General features: G+C 41.3%; 1 protein-coding gene across 1 annotated transcript in view; it reads right to left on the bottom strand.

Moving 5' to 3' along the window:
* Positions 1-22,437, bottom strand: part of LOC119721158 (signal-induced proliferation-associated 1-like protein 1) — a 36,072-nt gene that overhangs the window by 4,292 nt on the left and 9,343 nt on the right. The window contains exon 6 of the mRNA XM_038191019.1: positions 16,787-16,927. Within this exon, the coding sequence (XP_038046947.1) occupies positions 16,787-16,927 (141 nt within the window). The remainder of the gene's footprint in view (positions 1-16,786; positions 16,928-22,437) is intronic.

Genomic DNA, 22,437 nt, shown 5'->3' with positions numbered 1-22,437 from the left:
AGCAAAACATCATTCATTTCCAAGTTACATTAATGTTGCAAGGGGCAGAAATCTCGATAAATGCATTTTGCGTTTTCACAAAGAGCCACATACATTTTGGCCCTTTGAACGTGTTCAAAACCCATTGCACGGAAATACGTAAAATTAGGTTAAATGAGATTTCCATTTTCACGAAGAGCCACATATCTTTGTTACATTTTCAGCTGCGCGCGCGTACTCACGCGCGCCTATGGAAATACACGTTGAACAGAAAGGGTCAATATGTCGGAGACCTGAATTTGGGTTTTCACAAAGAGCCACCTATCTTTACTAATTAATTTTCACCAATTAAATGCTGTATTAAGTCTTATTACTGGGTTCATGTAAAAATTCAGCTCTCGTAGAATTGTGTGATGGTTTCCTTGCTGCACAAAGTTGTTGCAAAGTAGTATTTCTTGCAGTTTTAAAATATGAGAAACTTCTTTTGCGATTAGATTTCATTGAAGAGCAGATTCCACTTGAGTCGACATTTCACTCAACTTCTTCTTTGTTCAATGTGATATTGATTAAGAAAGTGAACTTAATAAGTTCCCCTTGGTGGTTTACGAAATCCTGATGAACAGATGTTATCAGATCCGACTGTAATGACCACCTTCCTACGCATCTCCGGTTCCTCGTGGCACGAGAAGACCCACGGCATCATCTTGACCATTTCTGTGATTTACTGCAATCCCAAGAGAGCAGCTTGAGTTATAGTTTGGCACGCGAGATCTAAAATGGCCAGCTTATACTGGACTCAAATGGTGATTGCGATTTTTCTTTTTCATTGGGATAATGCAACTAGTGTAGGGTTTACTTTAGTTGGTATGTTTTGCGACTAGTGACGGGAGGGTCATGGGTTTGAACCCAGCTGCTGCCCAGGTGCTGTGTTAATAACCCTTTTGCACTTATATTACATTGTATTACACTGTATTTACTTCTTAATGAATCTGTAATACCATAGTGTCCTGGGGCCGTTTGGGTGGTAAAAAAGAGTAATAGGCAGGGCACTTTTGGGTGGAAGGTACACAAAGACTAAATGGGTTACATATTGGCACTTCACCCCATCACATAAAAAAATAAACAAACGAATTACCAGAAACTTTCATTTCTACAACCGGGCAAATCAATCGGTATTGCTGCTACAGTGAAATCTCGATCGGTCAAACTCTGATAACGCAAAATAATTAAAGTCAAACAAAGAATCCATTCCCTTCAGTAGGATATGATATACAACCCTGCTTAACTCAAAACTCTGCTTAAGTTAAGTTTTGAACCTGTTCCCTTGAGGTTTGACTTTATGGAGATTTCACTGTAGTTGCAGGGTAACATGCAATGGGCTGGCCTCCAATCCAGAAGGAAAAAGAAACTGGGGGGAAAAATCTCAACTTTACTCAGAGGATTATAAAGTTTCAAAGATTTCAATTTTAATTTTGAGAAAGAAATTGACTGCACTTCGGTTTGAACCTGCGAACTGGCTTATGACTTGCACCCCCTTATACAAAGACACTGACAAATTGGGGAACCGCCAACATAGGGCTGGATAGCTCAGTTGGTAGAGCACTAGTATGGGTGCTGTGGTCCAACGGTTACGGTGTTCGACTCGCATGCCGTGGTACATGGGTTCGAATCCTGACTTTGGAAACATGGTGCTTGTGCCCTTAAGCAAGGCACTTTACCATCATTGCTTCGTCCTTTGGATGGGACGTAAAGCCGTAGGTCCCGTGTGTTGTGAAATGCACGTTAAAGAACCCAGTAACACTTATCACCAAGAGAAGGGGTTTGCCCGGTGTTTCTGGCAGTGGCTGCAACACCTTGTATACCCTTATAAGGTGCTACATAATGGGTCTTGTATTTCTCATAAACCTGTCTTTAATAATAGACATAATTTCCAGCGCCTTGAGTACCTAATTGTTGGTAGATACGTGCGCTATGTACATGTACATGTAAGTCTCCGGTATAATTATTATTATTCTGGAAGTCGCCGGTTCAATTTCTCTGTTTAACTTTATAATTATATGTACCTAGTTTCCGTAAACTTCCGGTTTATTTGATTTAAAAGATTTCCATTTCAGTGTTATCCTATTCCCCAAAATGATGAAAACCAGCCAGCGCCTTCAGTTCCCCACACAAGAGTATATGACCATCGAGCTATAGCTCCATGATATGACCACAACACTTCAGGCATCTGTCAACAGTTAGTACAAATCCGAGTTTGATTCACTGCATTCCTTAACTTTAAAACACACACATACGTGTTTCATTTAACAAATCTTTCATAAGAGTCACACTTGAAACAATCCAAGCCTCAGCTACTAAATCACGATGGATCTAGAAATTATCGGATATTACTCTAATGACTCGCTTCCCATGCGTTTCCCGTTTGCACGGCAAAGGCTGACCCTAGGAGAAACTACTCTTTCTTGACCACCGCTTTTCACAAGTCCCAGGAGACAGAACTGAGCTTGCTTTTTTTCACTAGCAAGGTAATTAACAATTTCTTCCTAGGAAACAAAGTTGAAGTACTTTGATTTATTTACAAACATTTTGACTATAAGAATAGAGCGACTACCTCGGAGGGAGAGTCGCCAAGTGGTTAGGGTATGTGACTCATGACCAGAGGGTCAGGGGTTCGAATCCAGCTGCTGGCCATATGCTGTGTCCTTGGGCAAGCCACTTCATCCCCACTTACCACTCTCCACCCATAGGTCTCAAGTCCACAGATTGAAAGCAATCTTCATGGGTCTAGCACACGGGGTGCCTTCTATTCTAGAAGTAGATCCAGGCCCAGATCTGGATTGCTTCCAAAATCAGATCCGGATTGCTTCCAAAATCTAATAGAAGATCGGATCACTTCAAAAGTCTAATCGATTTGTACTTGTACCAAGGACCACCCCCAAAAAAATTTGCATGAAAATCCGTCCATAACTTTTTGAGTTATCTTGTTCACAGACAAACCAACCAACCAACCAATGCACTGCCATAAGCAGGTACATGTATAAGTAGGCAGAGAGTTACCATCTATTCTGATATCTGTAGTCGACTGGATGGGGGGCAGCCTATGACAATATGCATCATAAAAATTTTGATGGCATATTTAAGACCAGAAAACATGCAGGATGTGAATAACGCAACTCATTTATCAAAAGCAGACATCATTGAAAGGGTCAAAGGCAAAGTATATGTATGATGATGTACACGGCTTTCAGATTCATATCAAGCATTTTTAATATTTATTTTCAAACTGACTTCACATGTACATCTCGATTCAGTTATTGCTTTGAATTGCCTTGATAGCAAAGCGTAATTTCAAGAAGCATTTGAAAAGATTCTTTTGAGAACCACAAATCTTTAAGACAGGGATAACCTCTTTGGAAAACACACTGCCGATTCAGGGGAGTACAGGTACAACCACAAGAACACAAGAGAAGTCAAGTCCAAAACCAACACAAATTCCTCCGCTGTCTCTCTGCTTACCAAAAGCGAAGACTCGGTAAGCAGAAAATTCAATAATAATATGCATTCATAAAACACACATACCACCAGTATTGGTGCTACATCATTATTACCCCTGCTCATTGGGCCAATGAAACATTCCAAAGACCATCGACCATCTCAGCTCCCTGGGGAGTATACAGCTGCATGCTGCCATTTCGGCGCAAAGCAGCTAACATCAACCACAATAACCATCTCTGCCCTCACAGGTACCCATTTACTCCTGGGTGGAGAGAAGCAATGAGTGACAAAGTGCCTTGCCCAAGGACACACGCACCATAGCCGCAGGCTGGACTCGAACCCACAACCTGCAGAATTACCAGCAGACCACGAAATCCAATGCCCTTAACCACGAGGCCACGACACTCCATGGCCACACAATGCTACTGCTTCAGAAGAAACTTCCCAAAGTAAGACTCTATGTTTACAGGGGAAGTGCAGAACATTGTATGCCGTGCCGTAAGCATTGGGCCCAATTTCAAGGCTCTGCTTACTGTTAGCAAAAGAATAACAACATCCTGCTTTAGCAGAAGTATATGCTTACAGTGAGCATATTTCAGGGGTTATCGAGCAATTTTGGCTTATACCCATGCAGACATCCTGTAACTAAGGAATTGTTCTTCTAGCACGGTAAGCAGAGAATTGTTCTTCTAGCACGGTAAGCAGAGAATTGTTCTTCTAGCACGGTAAGCAGAGAATTGTTCTTCTAGCACGGTAAGCAGAGAATTGTTCTTCTAGCACGGTAAGCATCTCCGATGAAAATTGGGCTCAGGTGTAAACAGTTCAGTTCCAGTAAAATTCACGGAAGTCACTGACTAATTTCCCCCCTGTGGCTGCCCCTCCCCAAACAACCAGGTACCCCTAACAACGATTCCATAAATAAATCCAACGTCAGGACCAGTACACCACCAGAAGCCAAGAGAAACTAGAGCTACGTCCAAACCTGGCCATGCCTTGCAGTAACACATGTGTCTATGGAAAGTGGCTTAGCAGCTCCCATAGGCCAATGTGTAAGTACAGGCCGTAGCCAAGTACTTTGGATGTGGCTTAAAGCATCATCACCGAAAAACCCCCCACAGTCCGCAGGGTAGGGGAAGTGACAGCATTTAGCGTGACTACATACAGGATATCGGGAATTATGCAAGGGCTTGTATCGCCAAAGGGCAATTGCGACAGAAAGAGAGAAAGCAGAGGTCCATGCTGGAAAGATTGATGAATAAAGTATGAAATTGTATCTCTTCACAGGAACTGAGCCACAGAACTGCAAAGCTATTAAGAGCTGCCTTATGTCAGGTCAAGTTCTTTTGGAAGGAAAACAAGCAGAAACCTCTCCTGTGGAGGTTTCTTTACAAGGTTTGTTATGAAGGTTTTTGTGAGATAGAAAACAAACAAACAAGAGTGTTAAAGGAACTAATCATCTGCACAGTTTTGTAACTCCCTGTCTGGTTCTGTGGGAGTTTGCCCGGAATACCATTCTGAGGTATTTTTCCTTACTCTGACACTGAACCTTTCCTTTTCTGTCTTCTTTCCTCTCAAAATTTCTTGCAGCTTCTCAGCTTTTGAGCGTAACCCTTGGTTTTAAGATGTGAATAATTAACATACAAAAGAAAAATCATCATTTAAAGGGAATATACAACATTTTGCTGTAATTTTCAGAAATGGAGTGATTCAGGGGTTAGTATTTTATAGCAAATATTGCTAGACTGAACTGTTTTAAGTTTTGTGTTCATAGGTGCTAGAAAAACCAAGGAAAAAAATGCTGTTCTTGGAGTCTGGTTCCCTGACCCCACTTAAGATGAAACGGCACAATTTATAGGCGTAAGGAAATTGTAAGGTCAGGGAACCAGTCTAGCTGGCTTGCATCTGTTCACAGTTGTGTTATCGATTGCAAACAACATGTGGACTTATTAAATTTGGTAAATTGTGGGCAGAATTTGAAAAAAAAGGGGTTTTTTTCCGATGATGGTCATCATATACAGATAAAAAAAATTCCACTTTTCTTGAAAACGACAGCACAACAGGTGCCATGATTTTACAGGATGCTTGAGACTATTATTCACTAACAGTCAAGTAAGGTATTTCACAATAATTTGGTACTTTTGTTTTTTGATGTTTGTAAATACAAAATATATATTGCTTTTACTTGGAGAGGCATCATTCAACTAAAGCAGGGGCATCGATGATTCTTGTCCAGTCCTCCCATGTCAGTTGTTAACACGTTCAGTGTCAAGTCAAGTGACACACTGTTCATATGAACTGTTCATTATCATCGGCACTCATTGTAACTATTCATCCACTCTAAGTTTCTGACATTACTTGGGATTTGTGTTGTGATTCACTTTCGACGAACCCGACTTGAACTCTGCACCTGATGACATCCGGACTATTAGAGTCACTGCACAATTTGAAACACACACACTCAACGGAGGAACAGGTAATTAATTTGCGACTAATCCAGCAGCAACCCCCCTCCAACTCTGCAAAAGAAACAGGTGATGACATGTTCATCAGGCCCTCACGCTCCGATACGAATCAGCACTGATTGCGTGTCAGGGCCTGACGCTGTCCAGATTGGGTCGGAATGATTAAATTAACTAGGCAATTTTTTTTCTGAAACAGGGATTAAGAGATAAGCCTCAGAAACAGAGGAATGACGCGGTTTCAGGCAGTGGAAAAGGTTTGCAAAGAAGCTTAGACTTGAAAAGTAAAAAGGAGGGGGGGGGGACCTCAGGCCGCCTGCTAGAAGTTGTGACTAGTGTATTGTTGTGATTCTGTTGCTAAGCGACGTGCGAATGACGCCTGTCACTCTTGATATGATTAAACACCCTTTTCTCTGATTCTGACATCAAACAAAGTTCAAATGGACCCTATCTATTACCGCTATCTGCAACAGATTTGTGAACTGTTTAAGATGGATGTAATTATCACCAAGTTTTTTCAGAATGTCATTACCAAAGCTTTTGAACTTGAAGTGGGAAGTTCAAAAGCTTTGGTAATGACATTCTGAAAAAAGTGGTAGTACATTCTATTTCTTTTTCTACCGATCCATGCAAGTGACAGTTTGTGATAGGCATACATTTAGACAACCCTTGAAATCAGATCTGATACACTGTGCCCTCTGGAGACATGCACACAATAGGAACATGGACAACACTGAGGAACATGACATAAGTTAGCACAGAGTGTCCAGGCTTTTACAGGAAAAAAAAATGGTTTGGCAGGTTCGTCAGTTAATCAGTTGTCGAGGTAGAAAGAGAACTGTATGCTAAACCCCTCTGCAACCACAAAAAGGTACTGTACATGTACTTTCAAAAAGAAAACAACCTTCAGCCAAGCTCAAGTCATTATCATCTTATCACAAGAGATTAAATTCAAACCCCAAACTTGGCCATTTAGGATCCTCCTAATCGCAGGAAATGGGCTGGGAATAAAACTGGGGCTTTACGCCGCTAATAGCTGGCTCCATTCCAATTACCGAAGCAACACTCAATGATACCAGCTTCTATCCACTGTGAGACTGTGATGTGATTCCCAATCGGTCACTGGCAACAACTTGGGTCCCTGTCAAACACATACTGTAGCATTTGTCGTACACACACCACAATGGACCATGTACATTGGCTTGTGTATCTATGTGCTCGGTCTGTGATGTAATTCCCAATTGGTCACTGGCAACAACTTGGGTCCCTGTCAAACACATACTGTAGCATTTGTCATACACACACCACAATGGACCATGTACATTGGCTTGTGTATCTATGTACTCGGTCTGTGATGTAATTCCCAATCGGTCACTGGCAACAACTTGGGTCCCTGTCAAACACATACTGTAGCATTTGTCATACACACACCACAATGGACCATGTACATTGGCTTGTGTATCTATGTGCTCGGTCTGTGATGTAATTCCCAATCGGTCACTGGCAACAACTTGGGTCCCTGTCAAACACATACTGTAGCATTTGTCATACACACACCACAATGGACCATGTACATTGGCTTGTGTATCTATGTGCTCAGTCTGTGATGTAATTCCCAATTGGTCACTGGCAACAACTTGGGTCCCTGTCAAACACATACTGTAGCATTTGTCATACACACACCACAATGGACCATGTTCATTGGCTTGTGTATCTATGTGCTCAGTCTGTGATGTAATTCCCAATTGGTCACTGGCAACAACTTGGGTCCCTGTCAAACACATACTGTAGCATTTGTCATACACACACCACAATGGACCATGTTCATTGGCTTGTGTATCTATGTGCTCGGTCTGTGATGTAATTCCCAATTGGTCACTGGCAACAACTTGGGTCCCTGTCAAACACATACTGTAGCATTTGTCATACACACACCACAATGGACCATGTACATTGGCTTGTGTATCTATGAGCTCGGTCTGTGATGTAATTCCCAATTGGTCACTGGCAACAACTTGGGTCCCTGTCAAACACATACTGTAGCATTTGTCATACACACACCACAATGGACCATGTTCATTGGCTTGTGTATCTATGTGCTCGGTCTGTGATGTAATTCCCAATTGGTCACTGGCAACAACTTGGGTCCCTGTCAAACACATACTGTAGCATTTGTCATACACACACCACAATGGACCATGTTCATTGGCTTGTGTATCTATGAGCTCGGTCTCAGTGGAATACTGATGGGCTGAGCGTACATGTTACTAACAAGCACTGATAAAGCAATTCCGATAGTTACATCGTGCACTAAGGCCCAAAAAAAAAAGTCTCCGGTTTCTGGTATGGAGCTTGCCCAAAAAGTGGTGCGGCGACGCGGCTTTTTTTTTTTTTTAACCTGACTTTTTTGCTTCAAATGTCGGCTGATGACTGCAAATGGTGCCCGACTAAACTTAGTGCAAATATATGGGAGTCCAGAGAGGCCACATAAAGCTTATTCTCGACCATAACCCAATCTAAAAACACGTTAAAATTGTGCAGCAGCAGGATTCCAGTCAAACCAGTGAGTTTGGCGGTTTTGAGACATCATCTTTCATTGACAAAAAACCTTTTTCATTTTGCCGACGCGCATGGCTACGGCGACGCGCGCGCATACCAGAAACCGGAGACTTTTTTTTTTTGGCCTAATAATGTCTTAGTTTGTGACATGAGGCAGACTCATTCTGGCATCTTGAATGACATCATCGTCTGTAAAAAAAGTTTGATCAGAGCATGATTTCCAAACTTTGTCAGGTAATTAAACCGTCACAGTCTCTGAAGTAGGCGAGCGAGCGAGCGAGTTCTGTCTAAAACAGCACGTCAAGTACATGGCGCACATTACGCGCATGCCCAACTCAAGCGAGCAGAAACAGTGGCTGTTCACCAAGGCCGAGCATAAATACACCCGGAACCAGTGGATAGCCCTCGGCCAGGTTCACCAAGGCCGAGCATAAATACCTCCGGAACCAGTGGATAGCCCTCGGCCAGGACCTAGGCGGACTGGACGAAATGCAAGTTAGGTGCATGCTCTTCAACCGGGAAGAGCTCAATGCGTGGCCTCGGCACCACGAATCACAATGGATGTAAAACGTCTGCGAGTGACAACACCCATGATGATGACGATGCTTTGATATTAGGCTGCAAATATCAGGCCATTTTTTTTGACAGTCACATTTAGAGAAGCATCACTGTTGTTGACGACAGAAATTCATTGAAGATTTAAAGATCTACCTGACTTGAAGCACACTGTCATTAAAAAAAAATGTTTCAGTTTCGAATGATTAAAGTCAGTGCTATGTGTTCTTACTGATTTGATAACAACTCTTGTTTAAGGGCAGATAACACCTCTTGTTTGAGCGTTTACAATTTGGCTGGCCTTTCAACGTGGCACAGTTTGCCAAAAAAAACCAACTATTTAATAAAAAACCTATTTTAACTTCCTTTCAACTTTTATAATGTACCATATGGTATTTGTCTGCTTTTTAAGAAAGACCACACACTTTGTGTTGAGGGTAATCAAATAAAAACCAAAATATTTGAAGATTTTATTTAGTAGCACACATTTTAATTTGCTTTCTCTGTCAATAAGGTCATTGCTACCAGAACTAACTTTTTTATTTGACCCATATTTTACAATTTTGCTTGAGACCACTTTTATCTAGAGGAAAGAAGTTTTACTCTGAGAACCCTACCCCCCTCCCCTCCCCCCAAAACCCTACTGGTTCTTTGCCATGCAGCAGCCTTACTCTAATTAGGGGAACATACGGTCTATCCTTCTGGTGGAAAGGACACACGGAAATGACGTTACTGACTATTTTTATAAAGGGGAGGTCATGTTCCTTTTTTTGCTTCCTTTGTATCCCGAAATTGTACTCTATGAAAAAAAAACTAACTTAATTCAATTAAAATGAGTCATAGTATGGAACAAGTAACAGGTTATACATGTACTATGGGGTGTTGCTAATGCTATTTTTTTTAGGAGGGGGCGGGGAAGACTGGTCTTGAGTCCTATCCATCAGTATGTTCCAAGTCTTTAGGGAGCAATTAAAAAGTACATGTAATAAAATCCACAAGTGTGACCAGCTGTGTGTAAGAATGAGTCAGATGTTCCTAAATTGCTAGGATTGAAACAAACTATGCGCTTTAAAAGAGGTTGTGGAATGCTCAAGACATTTCCGTCATTTTTCGGGTATATGTAGCCTAAGGTGTGATGAAATAAAAACGACTATTGTTTCTGTCATGAAATGAGTACAGAAGGTACTTTTGAGAGCTGTTTTTCAGGTCCTGTTTCGACCCGAACGTGCAATTTGTGTAAAAGTCGTCATTGGGGGCAGCAAACAAAAATAGTAAATCGTGACGTAATAAACAGGACTTGTTTATACTACGCTGCATCGGAAGTCCTGTTTATTACGTCACGATTTACTATGTTTTGTTTGCTGCCCCCAACGAAGACTTTTACAAAAGTTGCACGTTCGGGTCGAAACAGAACCTGAAAAACAGCTCTCAAAAGTACCTTTTGTATTCATTTCATGACAGACACAATAGTTGTTTTTATTTCATTACTCGTTAGGTTACATATACCCGAAAACTGACGGAAATGTCTTCGAGCATTCCACAACCTCTTTAAATATCATTTCCTACGGCTTGGAAAAGCAAAGATTATTTGGCTCTTGGGATGTGAAAGTTTCACAGATCCACAAAAACAAATTGAAAATTCCAACTCAAATTCCAAGTGTAGTAAACAAAGTTTGGAAAATGAAGATGGTTGAACCAAAGCAACCAACAAATACATGTACCTAATTATGAATTCGACTTCCAGAATGTATTTTTTTGAAATGTCCTCCCCCATGGCCATCCCTATCAGACCTCCCCAAAGCTCATAATATGGTTACACTTCCCTTTTTAAATATTTTTCGTTTAAATATTTCCCCCCTAAATCCTCATAATCATATTCACGCTCTATTCATTTCAATTTTAATTATTTCTCATATTTTCTTTTTTGGACTAACTGTATACATTTGGATTTTTAAGCTGTTTAAGCTACTTGTACATCAGCAATTTTCATTTTTGTTTTAATACAGACCGTAAAAGAATTCCATGTCGGTGTGAAGATGATAGCACCCGCGCTGGTACATGCCCAGGACAGCATCAGCCACCGAGCTACCACACCTACTCAGCCACTGGCACACCGTCCGTCCCCGCTGCTTGAAATCCACCCAGCCCGACACCTGTAGTTGCTCCATGCTTGCCAGCTCAAGCCTCAAATTCGTCAGTTTATGATGCACAGGTCTAGTGAGTAAATGACTCGCCTTCCTTCTAAGAAACGTGGCTTCCTCACTCTTAAAGTATGACTCTGGCTGGGTCTCCTCGCAAAATTGGCAGTGACTACTTTCGGTTCCCGGAGTTTGGCAAATTGGAAGTATAGTTTGGGACAGTCCATTTTGTTATGTAGGGAGTATAGAAGCCCTGATAATTTTATTTTGAGTTGAAGGGTTACGAGTTACAGCAGTGGCAGTACCGAGTTATGTGCTATCATAGTTATGTACAGAGTTATGTACAGAGTTTACAGAGTACAGAGTTACGTGCTATCTCATGTTATGTATTGTGCGATCGCCTGTCCAAGTCCTCTTACTTGTGTTTGAATTTTTATGACTCGTCTTTATCTTTTCATTTGTTACTTTATGTTTTTTATGGTTTTCTCCATTTTTAACTTACCCAGCTGTTTTTACTGTTTTAAGTCTAACTTGTAACGTTTTTGTACTACTCATGGACATTTCATGTTTTTAGGTAGGAATTAAAGGTCCTTTGTAAATTGCCTCCTTCTGATATAGATCTTTTAAATTTTGTGAAGCGCTTTGAGACATTCTGTGTAAAGCGCTATATAAGCGTCATATTATACGTGAAAAGGTACCACTAAGGAGATACGTTGTCGTAATTTCTTCGCACGATGGAAGACATCGGTCATTAGGGAGACATTTTCATGTCTCCCTAATGTCACAGCCCCCCTTTAGAGGCACAATTTTACTGTCGCAATTAGGTTATGTTTATTGCTCATGGTCTAATTAGTAAACATACCCAAATTCGTGGAAAAAGGACAAGGGAATATTGGGTTTGGGCACATTTAAGTTTGAAAAACAAGTCTATGGGGATGTCTCCCAAATGTCCAATCCAGGGTAATTATTATCATTATTATTATTATTATTATCTCAGTGATCTTTTTTTAATTGTGAGAGGGGGACGGGGAGTGGTGGACATCATGAAAGAATCTCAAAACAAAACAGCAAACAGCTGAGCACGGTTCTGCCTTGTCTGAAAAGAACCTCTGACTGCTTGAGAGATTGCTCAATGTGACTGCTCAACGTGCGGAAGACACTTCATATGCCTACGGATCCCCTACACAACGATAAACGACTTCCCCAAATTTCTGGTTAGAAGCGTGATATGGCACTTGTGCGTCATGCGTGCGCGAGACTGCGTCTTTCAGTGGTCAAGTTTCTGTCAGAACGCCAGCTGTTGGCGATCATGGCGCACGCGCATTGTTCTTCAAGTTCCACGCGTTGATCTATGCGGGGACGTGGCATATCACGCATGTTGACAAACCATTCCGTACATTTTGTACACAAGCTCAGATGAGTCATTTCTCCTTGTGTAGAGGATCCGTGATGTGCCCAAGTCAGCAACAGCATTCAAGTGCTCTGCATAGCTCACTGACACCGTTGAAGGTGTTGTCGTGCACGGAGTCTACTGGAGACGAGTACAAGCAGGAAAACTGCAATACTGTCATTCTGGTTCCATTCCTTCAACAGATCCTTCACTCAACATCACCGTTAATCAGAATGCCTCATAGACAAGCAACTTCACCCCAAAACAGACAGCGATTGCTCGCTGAAGGATGTTGAGATAATGCAACGAGAATATCCGGATCGCATATCCCATGGGTAACGGGAAGAACTGGGAAAAGGTTTAGGCCTGGAAAGCTATCCTAAAAGTAATCATATAACAGCTGGGTATTTGTGAATTTTTATGGTCTTATTTCTTTAAAACCCTAACCGCCCTGAATCCTCCAAAATCTTTTTTGCAAATTGGAGGAATTTGCAGGATTGAGGTTACATGGCAAAAGTGGGTTGCTGATTTCGGAGTACGCACTGTGTCATGGTCTTGGGCCGGACCTTGTGTTGTTTATGCTCAGCCTAGCATAAATTTAGTCCTTGATTATACTTGACATCCTCCGCACTGCTCCAGGATGTCACTGCCTCTGCCTCTGCCTCAGCCTATTGACAGTCATAGCCGGAGGATTTTGCAGAATTCAGGCAGTGGTCACCCCTCCATGGACCATATTCAAGAAATAGCGGAGGAATTTGCAGGATTGAGGCTATATGCTATTTTTCCATGAGGCCAATTGGAGGATTTTGCAGGATTGAGGCTACATCCTAGCAAAAAGGCCTAGGGAGTTAGGGTTAATTAATGACAATGAGCCAGGTATCCGTTGACACAAACTGTATTGCTGAAACTCCAATGAAATCATGAGCTTTATGAGAGAAAACAGGAAAGGAAGTTTTTTTGATGGACAAGCAGATAATTTGCAGATAATTTTAATTGTCAAATTATATAGACCACCAGCAGAGGTTTATTCTGAGGAATGCACAAAGTTACGAAAGGACTGACATCTCCCCTATCCCTCCCAGTTCCCCATCCCCACTCCCACCAATCCGCATGATGTACAATGTGGACTCCTAACCTAACCTGGGTCAATTTAGAGGGAAGGATCTTCATAACCACAGGATATGAGCTGGGTATTAAATTGAGGATTTACTCGACTAATACCTGGCTCTGGTTCAACTTACAAAAGGAACACTCAATGATACAAGATTGTACCACGGTTAGTAGTCAATTTTGCACACATTTGATTCATCCAGTTGGTTTTCATTTACATAACACATACAAGTTGTGTGAATTTAATGAAACTAACTACACAATTCTCTTGTCCAATACCAGTAGTGTTATACTTTTAGTGGGGTATTTCTCTGTGCTACCTAGCTAATAAAAAAATTTGCAAATTTGTCCTCCACAAGAATCCAGAGGTTCAACGCATCAATCCTTGTACTGTCCGTAACTACCCTGTCTATAGATCAATGGACTGATCCGGTAAGCCCCACCCACTTCGCACGTGGGCAATTAACATGTGCTCCTTTCCAATACCACACTGCGTGTTCCATCCATGCGCGTCATACATGTGGAGCTTTTGTGCACGCATGTCGGACATAAATCACAGCTGTGATTGGTCAGAACACCATGGGCCGGGACTTAAGGCCAAGTAAAAAAATATAAGTAGAAATAAGTGAATGCTGTATATTCCGTGAAAACAAAGTTCTAGGATCTCGATTTCAAATCAAAAGTTCCTGAATCATGTTTTGAATTGGGCCTTAATTCAGCATCTGAGACACGTTCTCACTGAGCCGATTGCAGCCACGCAATGTCATGCACTGATCTGACGAATTATAGCAACCGCGCGCATGCTTCGCCGAATAAAAACATGAACTACTAACGGAAATTTCCAATGATGCGTCTTTAGAACACCATGGGCCAGGACTGAAGGCCAGAACCGATTGCAGCCACGCACTGATCCGACGAATTATGGCAACCGCGCGCATGCTTCGCCGAATAAAAACACGAACTACTAATGGAAATTTCCAACGATGCGTCTTCAGACGCATCATTGGAAAGGCCTTCTTTCATTGATTTCTTCAAAACGACAGCTTGCCAGAAAGAATAATTTCACAGGGAGTTTAGTCCCATTACTATCTTTCAACCAAGTATGCTTTTCAACAATAATTACGTCAATTACTTTTTGGATAGCTGCAAATGATGGACTGTATCTTTACATGTAAGTTCTTTCAATTACAACTCGGAAAAGCCAGCTAACGAATTTACCAATATTTGTTCATTGATGTCAGGATTGTTCACACATTAAGATGTTGAAGGGATACGCCATCTTGTATTGTCTTTTTGATGAAAGTATCATCCAGTGAATTTGTTCTCCCTCTGAAACTGCAGAGAGGTACATGTACCGATTCAGATAGAACTTAGACGAAGAACAACAGACAACATGGGACCCAAGAAAGAGACAATTATAACCGTCCTTAAGCCAATCATTCCAGCGTGAAAAGACAGCAGCTGGCGATATGACTCGAAATGACTCCAAATATAACCAGCGAGGAAATCGGCCAATTAAATCTTTGCTTCCTCCGTTCACTGGCGTCCGTCTCCCGCTATCAGCACCCAACATGCACGATACGAGCGCTGACCAAGTGATGTGAACCAGGGAAACTGAAATGAAAGTCGTCCTTGCGATATGCGTGGCCTTGCACAGATATTTGCTGAAACAGGGAACCGGCTAAGCCCATCGTTCAGGTCACAAGATAATGACCTCCCAAATTATGCAAAAATAGGAAGTATTCTCGTGAAAGTCTTAAAAATAGTTGAGATGGCTGCGTGGTGTGTCAGAAATCATGAGTGTCCAATGGACTAGTACATGGCGTGCCACATTTTATCATGTTTAAAGGTTATCATACTTTGAAAGGCTGTTGTTGAAAGGAAATGAGCACTTTACATGAAGCAAAGTTGCACATCATCTGTTCAGGTTAACAAGGAAAAGGATCAAAGCGTTTAAAATAGTTAAAACCTGTCACAGAACTCAACCTCTCTTAATTAAATGCATGGAATTCTCTGAGTGGGTCCCTCATACCACCACAAAAAGTATTTATAATAACGGGTTCTTATACAGTGCTTTTAACTAAGATCAAAGCGCCTTACATTATTATTACCCCTAATCATTGGGCAAATTAAACATTCCATATACCATCTCAGCTCCCTGGGAAGTATACAGCTCGATGCAGCCTGTTAGGCGCAAGGAAGCTAATTCAACCACAATAACCATCTCTGCCCTCACAGGTACCCATTTACTCCTGGGTGGAGAGAAGCAATGAGTGACAAAGTGCCTAGCCCAAGGGCACATGCACCATGACCCCAGGCTGGACTCGAACCCACAACCTCCAGCTTTACCCGCAGACCATGAATCCAATGCCCTTAACCACAAGGCCACAACACTCCACACATTTCAAGAATTTATAACCTACTGATAAATGGTTATCACAAACATTAACCAACCAAATTCATAAAAGGGCAGTTACAGATATCATAAAACAAGTGCCAGTGCACAATTAAGCTCTGGCTAAAAATGCGACGCCGAAAGCACATATGGGACCCCCTACTTTTGGTCAATTTTCATTTTCTCCTTCTGGATACCGTCCAACCACTACACAAAATACCACGTGACTATAACATACTGCACATATCTTGTCTCCATTGACAAAATTTTCATCAACAACTTTATGAATTATTAAGATTAATTTTTAGAGTGCATTTACTGATGTCGGCATTACATTTGCTCAATTTTTGGTCAAATGTTTTTGGTCAATTTTCCGGGGCACAGACATATATAGACGCGCATGCGCATCAATCGAGACAAAGTTCGTTTTCCGGATAGCTTTTGTTAAGAGTGCATTTACTGACGATGGCATGATATTTGCTCAATTTTTGGTAAAATATTTGGGGTCAATTTTCAGGGACACACAGACAGTCATACAGACAGACCGACCGACCACCAAATGACATGCAGCAGCTCCTGCCAGATCTTAAAAAAGCAATAACAATGTCATGTGAAATCAATTAGTAAATTTATCGACGAAGCCTACTTCTTGCAGGACTTGCAACCTCAAACTTGACTTAAAAAAAAAAATTCTTCAAATACCAACCTGTGTCTTGGAAGGCATTGGCCGTCTCGACCAGGTTGTTCCAGTCCAGATGGGCGGCCGAGTCCGGTAGAGGGAACAGCGAGGGGTTGGAGGTTCCGCGATTGTTGTTGGCGTTTAGGTCATCATTGCTTATTCGTGTTTCTGTTGAGAAATGATATGATTTTGGTCTGTTCAATTTGAGATTACAATTTGAGGTTTTTTAAATCTTTGGCTAAAGTTGAGGGCTACGTGTATTTAAGCAGAAGAGAAATAATGGAGCTAGTTCGAGCGAAAACCATTAGTCGACTGGTGGTTGATTTGTGATGTAACTTATGCCTGTACGCTAACAGCAACGTGTGAACGCCTCCTGTTAACCGCTGGTCATAACATCACAAAACTTGATCCTGGTGTCCTGCTGTACCACTATGTACCACTGCGTGTACATAGTACAAATCCCCTGGTGTACGTGCGTCACACACAAGGAGCGGTGCGCGTCAACCAGCTAAATGTCCCACCCGTGGAACGTTGTTGCTAGGCAAAAGTGCGCCCTCTTTTGTTGGTGCACGGAGCCCATTGGTAACAAGCGAAAACACTGTGCCCTGGGCTCCCATTCCAAATAGTCGACTAGAAGTAGTCCAACTATCCTCCAGTCAAGTGAAGTTTAGTTGAACTATGGTCAACTACGGTTTTTGCCTGAACTTGCTCATATTGTTGGAAGACAACTGCAAATCAACATGCAGTAATTGAAATGAGCTACAGTGGAACGCCGCTATATCGTGGGATCCACAGAAAGAGTTCGTAATAATGATCGTTCGGTATAGCGATTTTGAACCGCCGGTACCCTCTTTTGACCAATACTAAAGTCACTGAACTGGCATTTCTCAAGGAGTTGTCACAAAACTTTAGCAACGGGTGGTTTCCCTTTTATTCCTTGGGGAAATAATAGCCATCTATTGCTCTTCAACATTCAAACACGATATAGCCATTGGTGGTTTGATGTTGGGAAATTAAAAGTAGCCTAAACAGTGTTTAATACATGTACAACCGGTGGTGTTAATCTGTTGACTTTTTTCAGCAACGATGTTCGGTACGTTTTGTAACGGTAGCCAAGGATGATGTTCAGTATAGCCGAATGTTCAGTATAGCGGTGTTCGGTATAGCGGCGTTCCACTGTACTGGTATACTAAAGCACCTCCCAATGTTTAAAAATATGTAAGTTGTGACTTGGATGCAAATTTTGCACCAGGGAGTGTACTTTAATTCTGCGTTTTGTCCTGCGCTGGCCGAATCTTATGAATGCTGGATACTAAATGCATGAAAGTTGGATAAAAACGAATGTGCTGTTGGTTTCAAACATGTGATTTAGGACAATTCAGGAAGTTACATGCACTTCGCAACAAAAATCCTTAAAGGGGGGGGGGGGGTGGGGGGGGGGTGGTTAGGGTTAAAGCAGGGGTGTATACATCCCAGAGCAGGAGGAGATATGGAAGGACAGGCAACAGGATCATCCCATCCTCAATTTTTTCATGCAGTAAAAAATGTATCGACGGTACCCCCTTTCACCTTCACCATGCATTTTAAGGGTTTCGTTCTTCAAAACAAACTTCAACATCACCCCTTCTTCAACATGGAATAAAACCACTCAGTTGAAGACACAGTCAACTTGAAGTACATGTGTCTCCTTCCACATGCAGTTGTACATCATGCGGTTTCATTAATGACTTAATCACATTGTACCAGCCAGTCAGAAATCTTCGTTCACGAGAACTACATCAATTGACTGTCCCTCGTACCAATCACTCGTGGGCCCAACGGTCTTTCGCTCATGCTGCCCCGGAACTTTGGAACAATCTCCCACTTGAACTACGCCAAATGAAATCCCTGTCTACATTCAAATCTAACCTCAAAACCCATCTGTTTCTATGTCGTTTTTGTAATTACCGTAATTTTCGGAATATAAGCCGCGCGGCGTATAAGCCGCAGCACGCAAAAATCTGCAAATTAAGATTTGAAGTCGGCGTATAAGCCGCACCGGCGTATAAGCCGCACCGACCGCTGCGGTTTCAATTTTGTAAGGCCTCCAAATTCTAGTCAAAATGCTCTGAACCAGTTCCATTCACACTACAGAAGCTATTAAAAGGACCACAAAAGTTATATCAAATCATTTACAATTGATACTTTTACAAACAAATATGGGAATTGATGAGAAATAAACACCAGGAACTGCTGCCGGCTGCCCCGTCATAGCCCGGCAGCCTGCGCCACGCACGCCGGTGAATGACAACATTTTCCCACAGCACGTGAGAGAGTATGAAACCCACCGTGTGTTGTCTGACTGGAGCGCTACAAATCTTGCTTTGTGGCAACAGATGCTGATTTGTTTTGTCCTAAGAATAAACAGGTCCGTTTTTACCTCAAAACTTATCAAATTGTTGCAATTAGTTGCGAGAAAAATTCAAGTTTCGATCGTCACTTTCTTTGGAAATAGTCAAAACGAAGCGGACATTTCAATAGACGATTCCATTAATTTGTAAGGGGTGATTTAGTCCCTCTTTTGAATTTTACATCGTTTCTTGAATACATTTCAAGAAAACAAAATATATTGTGACGTTGAACAACTGATTATGTAATAAAAAAATGTTTCGAACGCCATAAAAATTGTAGTGGTCTTTTTTCTTTTTTTTTAAACAGCGAAAATATTGGTAATTATTGTTCCCAAGAAAGAACACCCCTTTGTTACCACAAATGGTGTGGTCCGCTGTTGGGAAAGCATGCCTGCATATCGCTGCTGCACTGTACCATTATCACGTACGGCTGGTGGCAAGTGTCGAAGACAGCTTTCATCACCGTACTTTTTTACCGCTCGGTACCTTTACGTGAGACGTGGTTTCGGTTTGTTAATGACTTTCTTAATTTATAATTCATTTCAGCAACACATCTCTTCTTGTACCAGTACATTTAATACACATGTGAATTTCATTTTTATTCTTCAAGGCTCGGCGTATAAGCCGCCCTGTGTATAAGCCGCAGTAAACATTTTCATGGGCAATATCAACGTATAAGCCGCGGCTTATATTCCGAAAATTACGGTAATGTTTTTCTTTGTATGTAGGCGCCATGAGCGTCATGCCTGGCGGATACTGGCGCTTTACCAAGTGTTCATTATTATTATTATTATTATTACATACATGTACACGAACGAAAAAATAGGTAGTAGTTTGGCCTCATGGTTGTAAGACTTTCTGTATCATAAGAAACAGTTTATACAGGGGAAAGAGTAAACTTTGTTGATTATGAATTATAGTCATCAAGAACATTCACCAACAAAATGTACCAAAAAAACCATAACAAATACTATCTACTGGTATAAACTTCAAAATGGTGCTGGAAAAATGCAGATATTTATAAGGACTTGACTTTAACTCTTACAGTGCCAAACTTGTACATGTACGAGGCATATTTGTTAGTACAAAAGCGCCAACCTCGTACATGTACGAGGTAATGTTCGTGATTAAAATCGCCAAACCTCGTACATGTACGAGGTAGAGTAAACATGTTATCAAAAGGGGGCGCTCTCACTCTTTCTAGTGGTACCATTTTCATGCATGTACGACCTGTTTTTTTGTTTTTATTCGAGTTCTTGCGAGAGGGCGCAGCACTGACACTCGTATTTTCTGCAAAAAGTGCGGAATTCCCCTGTGTGCAGGACAGTGTTTCAGGGTGTATCACTATGTATGTGACTACTATTGACTTTCCAAAATACCAAGGATATACCAGAGAGCAACAACAACAAATTTAGTGAGTAAAACTTATTTACTTTTTTTTTTTTACAGAATTTTGAACAATTAACAAAAATGCTCGAAGTTGGGCACTTTAGGGTTAGACTTTTCAAATTTCGCGGGCACTGAAAGAGTTAACAAAGTGCAGCACTGACTATAAATGACAGACTATCTACCGATACCTGAAAAACAATTGTGTTTGCCTTGTTTTCCACAATCTTATAAGAAAGGGCTTTCAGTACATGTACATCTACATGTGTGTGTACACAGACCATGAAGCAGTGATGGTTTGATGTGCGACCTCAAACATCAAATAGAGAGTAAACTAACTGACTAACTTTTACTTCAAGTGCAGATTTAAATGTAAACAGTTAATTTGTTTATCACACTCACAATCATGATGGAAGTGGCATTTGTCAAATGTGACAAGCACAAAATGCAGGTTACAAACAAACCAAGATGCAGTGTTTTTGTTAGAAGTCACTATTTTAATAGTGCGTTGACCAAACATGTAACACAACTACATGATACAAGTATCCTCTCGGAGTGATACCCATTTGCTAAATTTCCCAGGTATGCAGCATTGCTAATGTTGCTACAGCAGCATCATGACATTGCTAATGTTGCTACAGCGACAGTAGCATCATGACATTGCTAATGTTGCTACAGTAGCATCATGACATTGCTTATGTTGCTACAGTAGCATCAAGACATTGCTAATGTTGCTACAGTAGCATCATGACATTGCTAATGCTGCTACAGTAGCATCATGACATTGCTTATGTTGCTACAGTAGCATCAAGACATTGGTAATGTTGCTACCGTAGCATCATGACATTGCTAATGCCGCTACCGTAGCATCATGACTTTCGGCATGACCCTGGCTACATGGCATATGTGGGTTTACAGCATCTGCTAATAAGCAACATACGTTCTAAGTGCCTCTTATATTCAAGTGCAAACAAGCTTGCAAAATTTGTTTCATAAAAACCACAGTTTGCATGCATTTTTATAGCACACGTCAAGCAAGGCAGTGCTTTTGGGTTGAAAATTTGAGTGAACAAACAAAAAACATTCTTCATCTGCAAGGCAAACACACACATTTGTTTTAATAAAAACCTACTTTTTCTGTGTTGGTTAGTAGTCCTTATCGGTTGGTGAGCTGCAAATCGTACAACTTAACAAGAGACAAGGAAAGGCATGCAGACGTTGTTAAAAAAATTTCAACAAAAATTTAGAAGGGAAATTAAATACATGTAGTATCTGAGAAGGAATGGGTATACAACAAAAATAATAACATAAATTCAACAAAATTTAAAAGGGAAATTATATTACATTTAATATCTGGGAAGGAATGGGTATACACCAACAAAATTCCAAGAATAAAAGCCAGGGGTTGAAATTTGGGGGAAACTGAAAAATTCACAGAATAATCGGCAGAGGATTTAAGGGATGCCGAGGTTCCCACAGCAATGGGTCTATGGTATATGTTTGTAGTTGTATATCAAGTTTTATAGGTAAAACACTTTTATGGTACAATCCAATACTGCTCCCAATTGTATCTTGCTGCTGCACAAAAACTAAATTGTAGCAAGACTATTGTGCTATGCATAGCTGAAAATGGGAACCAATCACACTGCAATGTTGTGCAAACCCGACCTGAAACTGAAACCGACCTGACCCGAAACTGACTTCGGTTCGGATCGGGTCGGTTTTTCCATCATTTCAGTCAGGTCAGGTCGGTTTCAGTTTTACGTTGTGATTTTCGGGTCGGGTCGTTGAGCCATGTTGTGAAAACCCTCCAAAAAATACCCGAAACAGTTAAGAAATTCACGTGGTGCAATATTATTGCAGAGTCACTGTGACTGGCATTGTCGAGTGGGGGCGGGTCGG

The sequence above is a fragment of the Patiria miniata genome, unplaced genomic scaffold, assembly GCF_015706575.1.
Source record: "Patiria miniata isolate m_02_andy unplaced genomic scaffold, ASM1570657v1 HiC_scaffold_13, whole genome shotgun sequence".
NCBI lineage: Eukaryota > Metazoa > Echinodermata > Asteroidea > Valvatida > Asterinidae > Patiria > Patiria miniata.
This window is presented reverse-complemented; position numbering and strand designations above follow the sequence as displayed.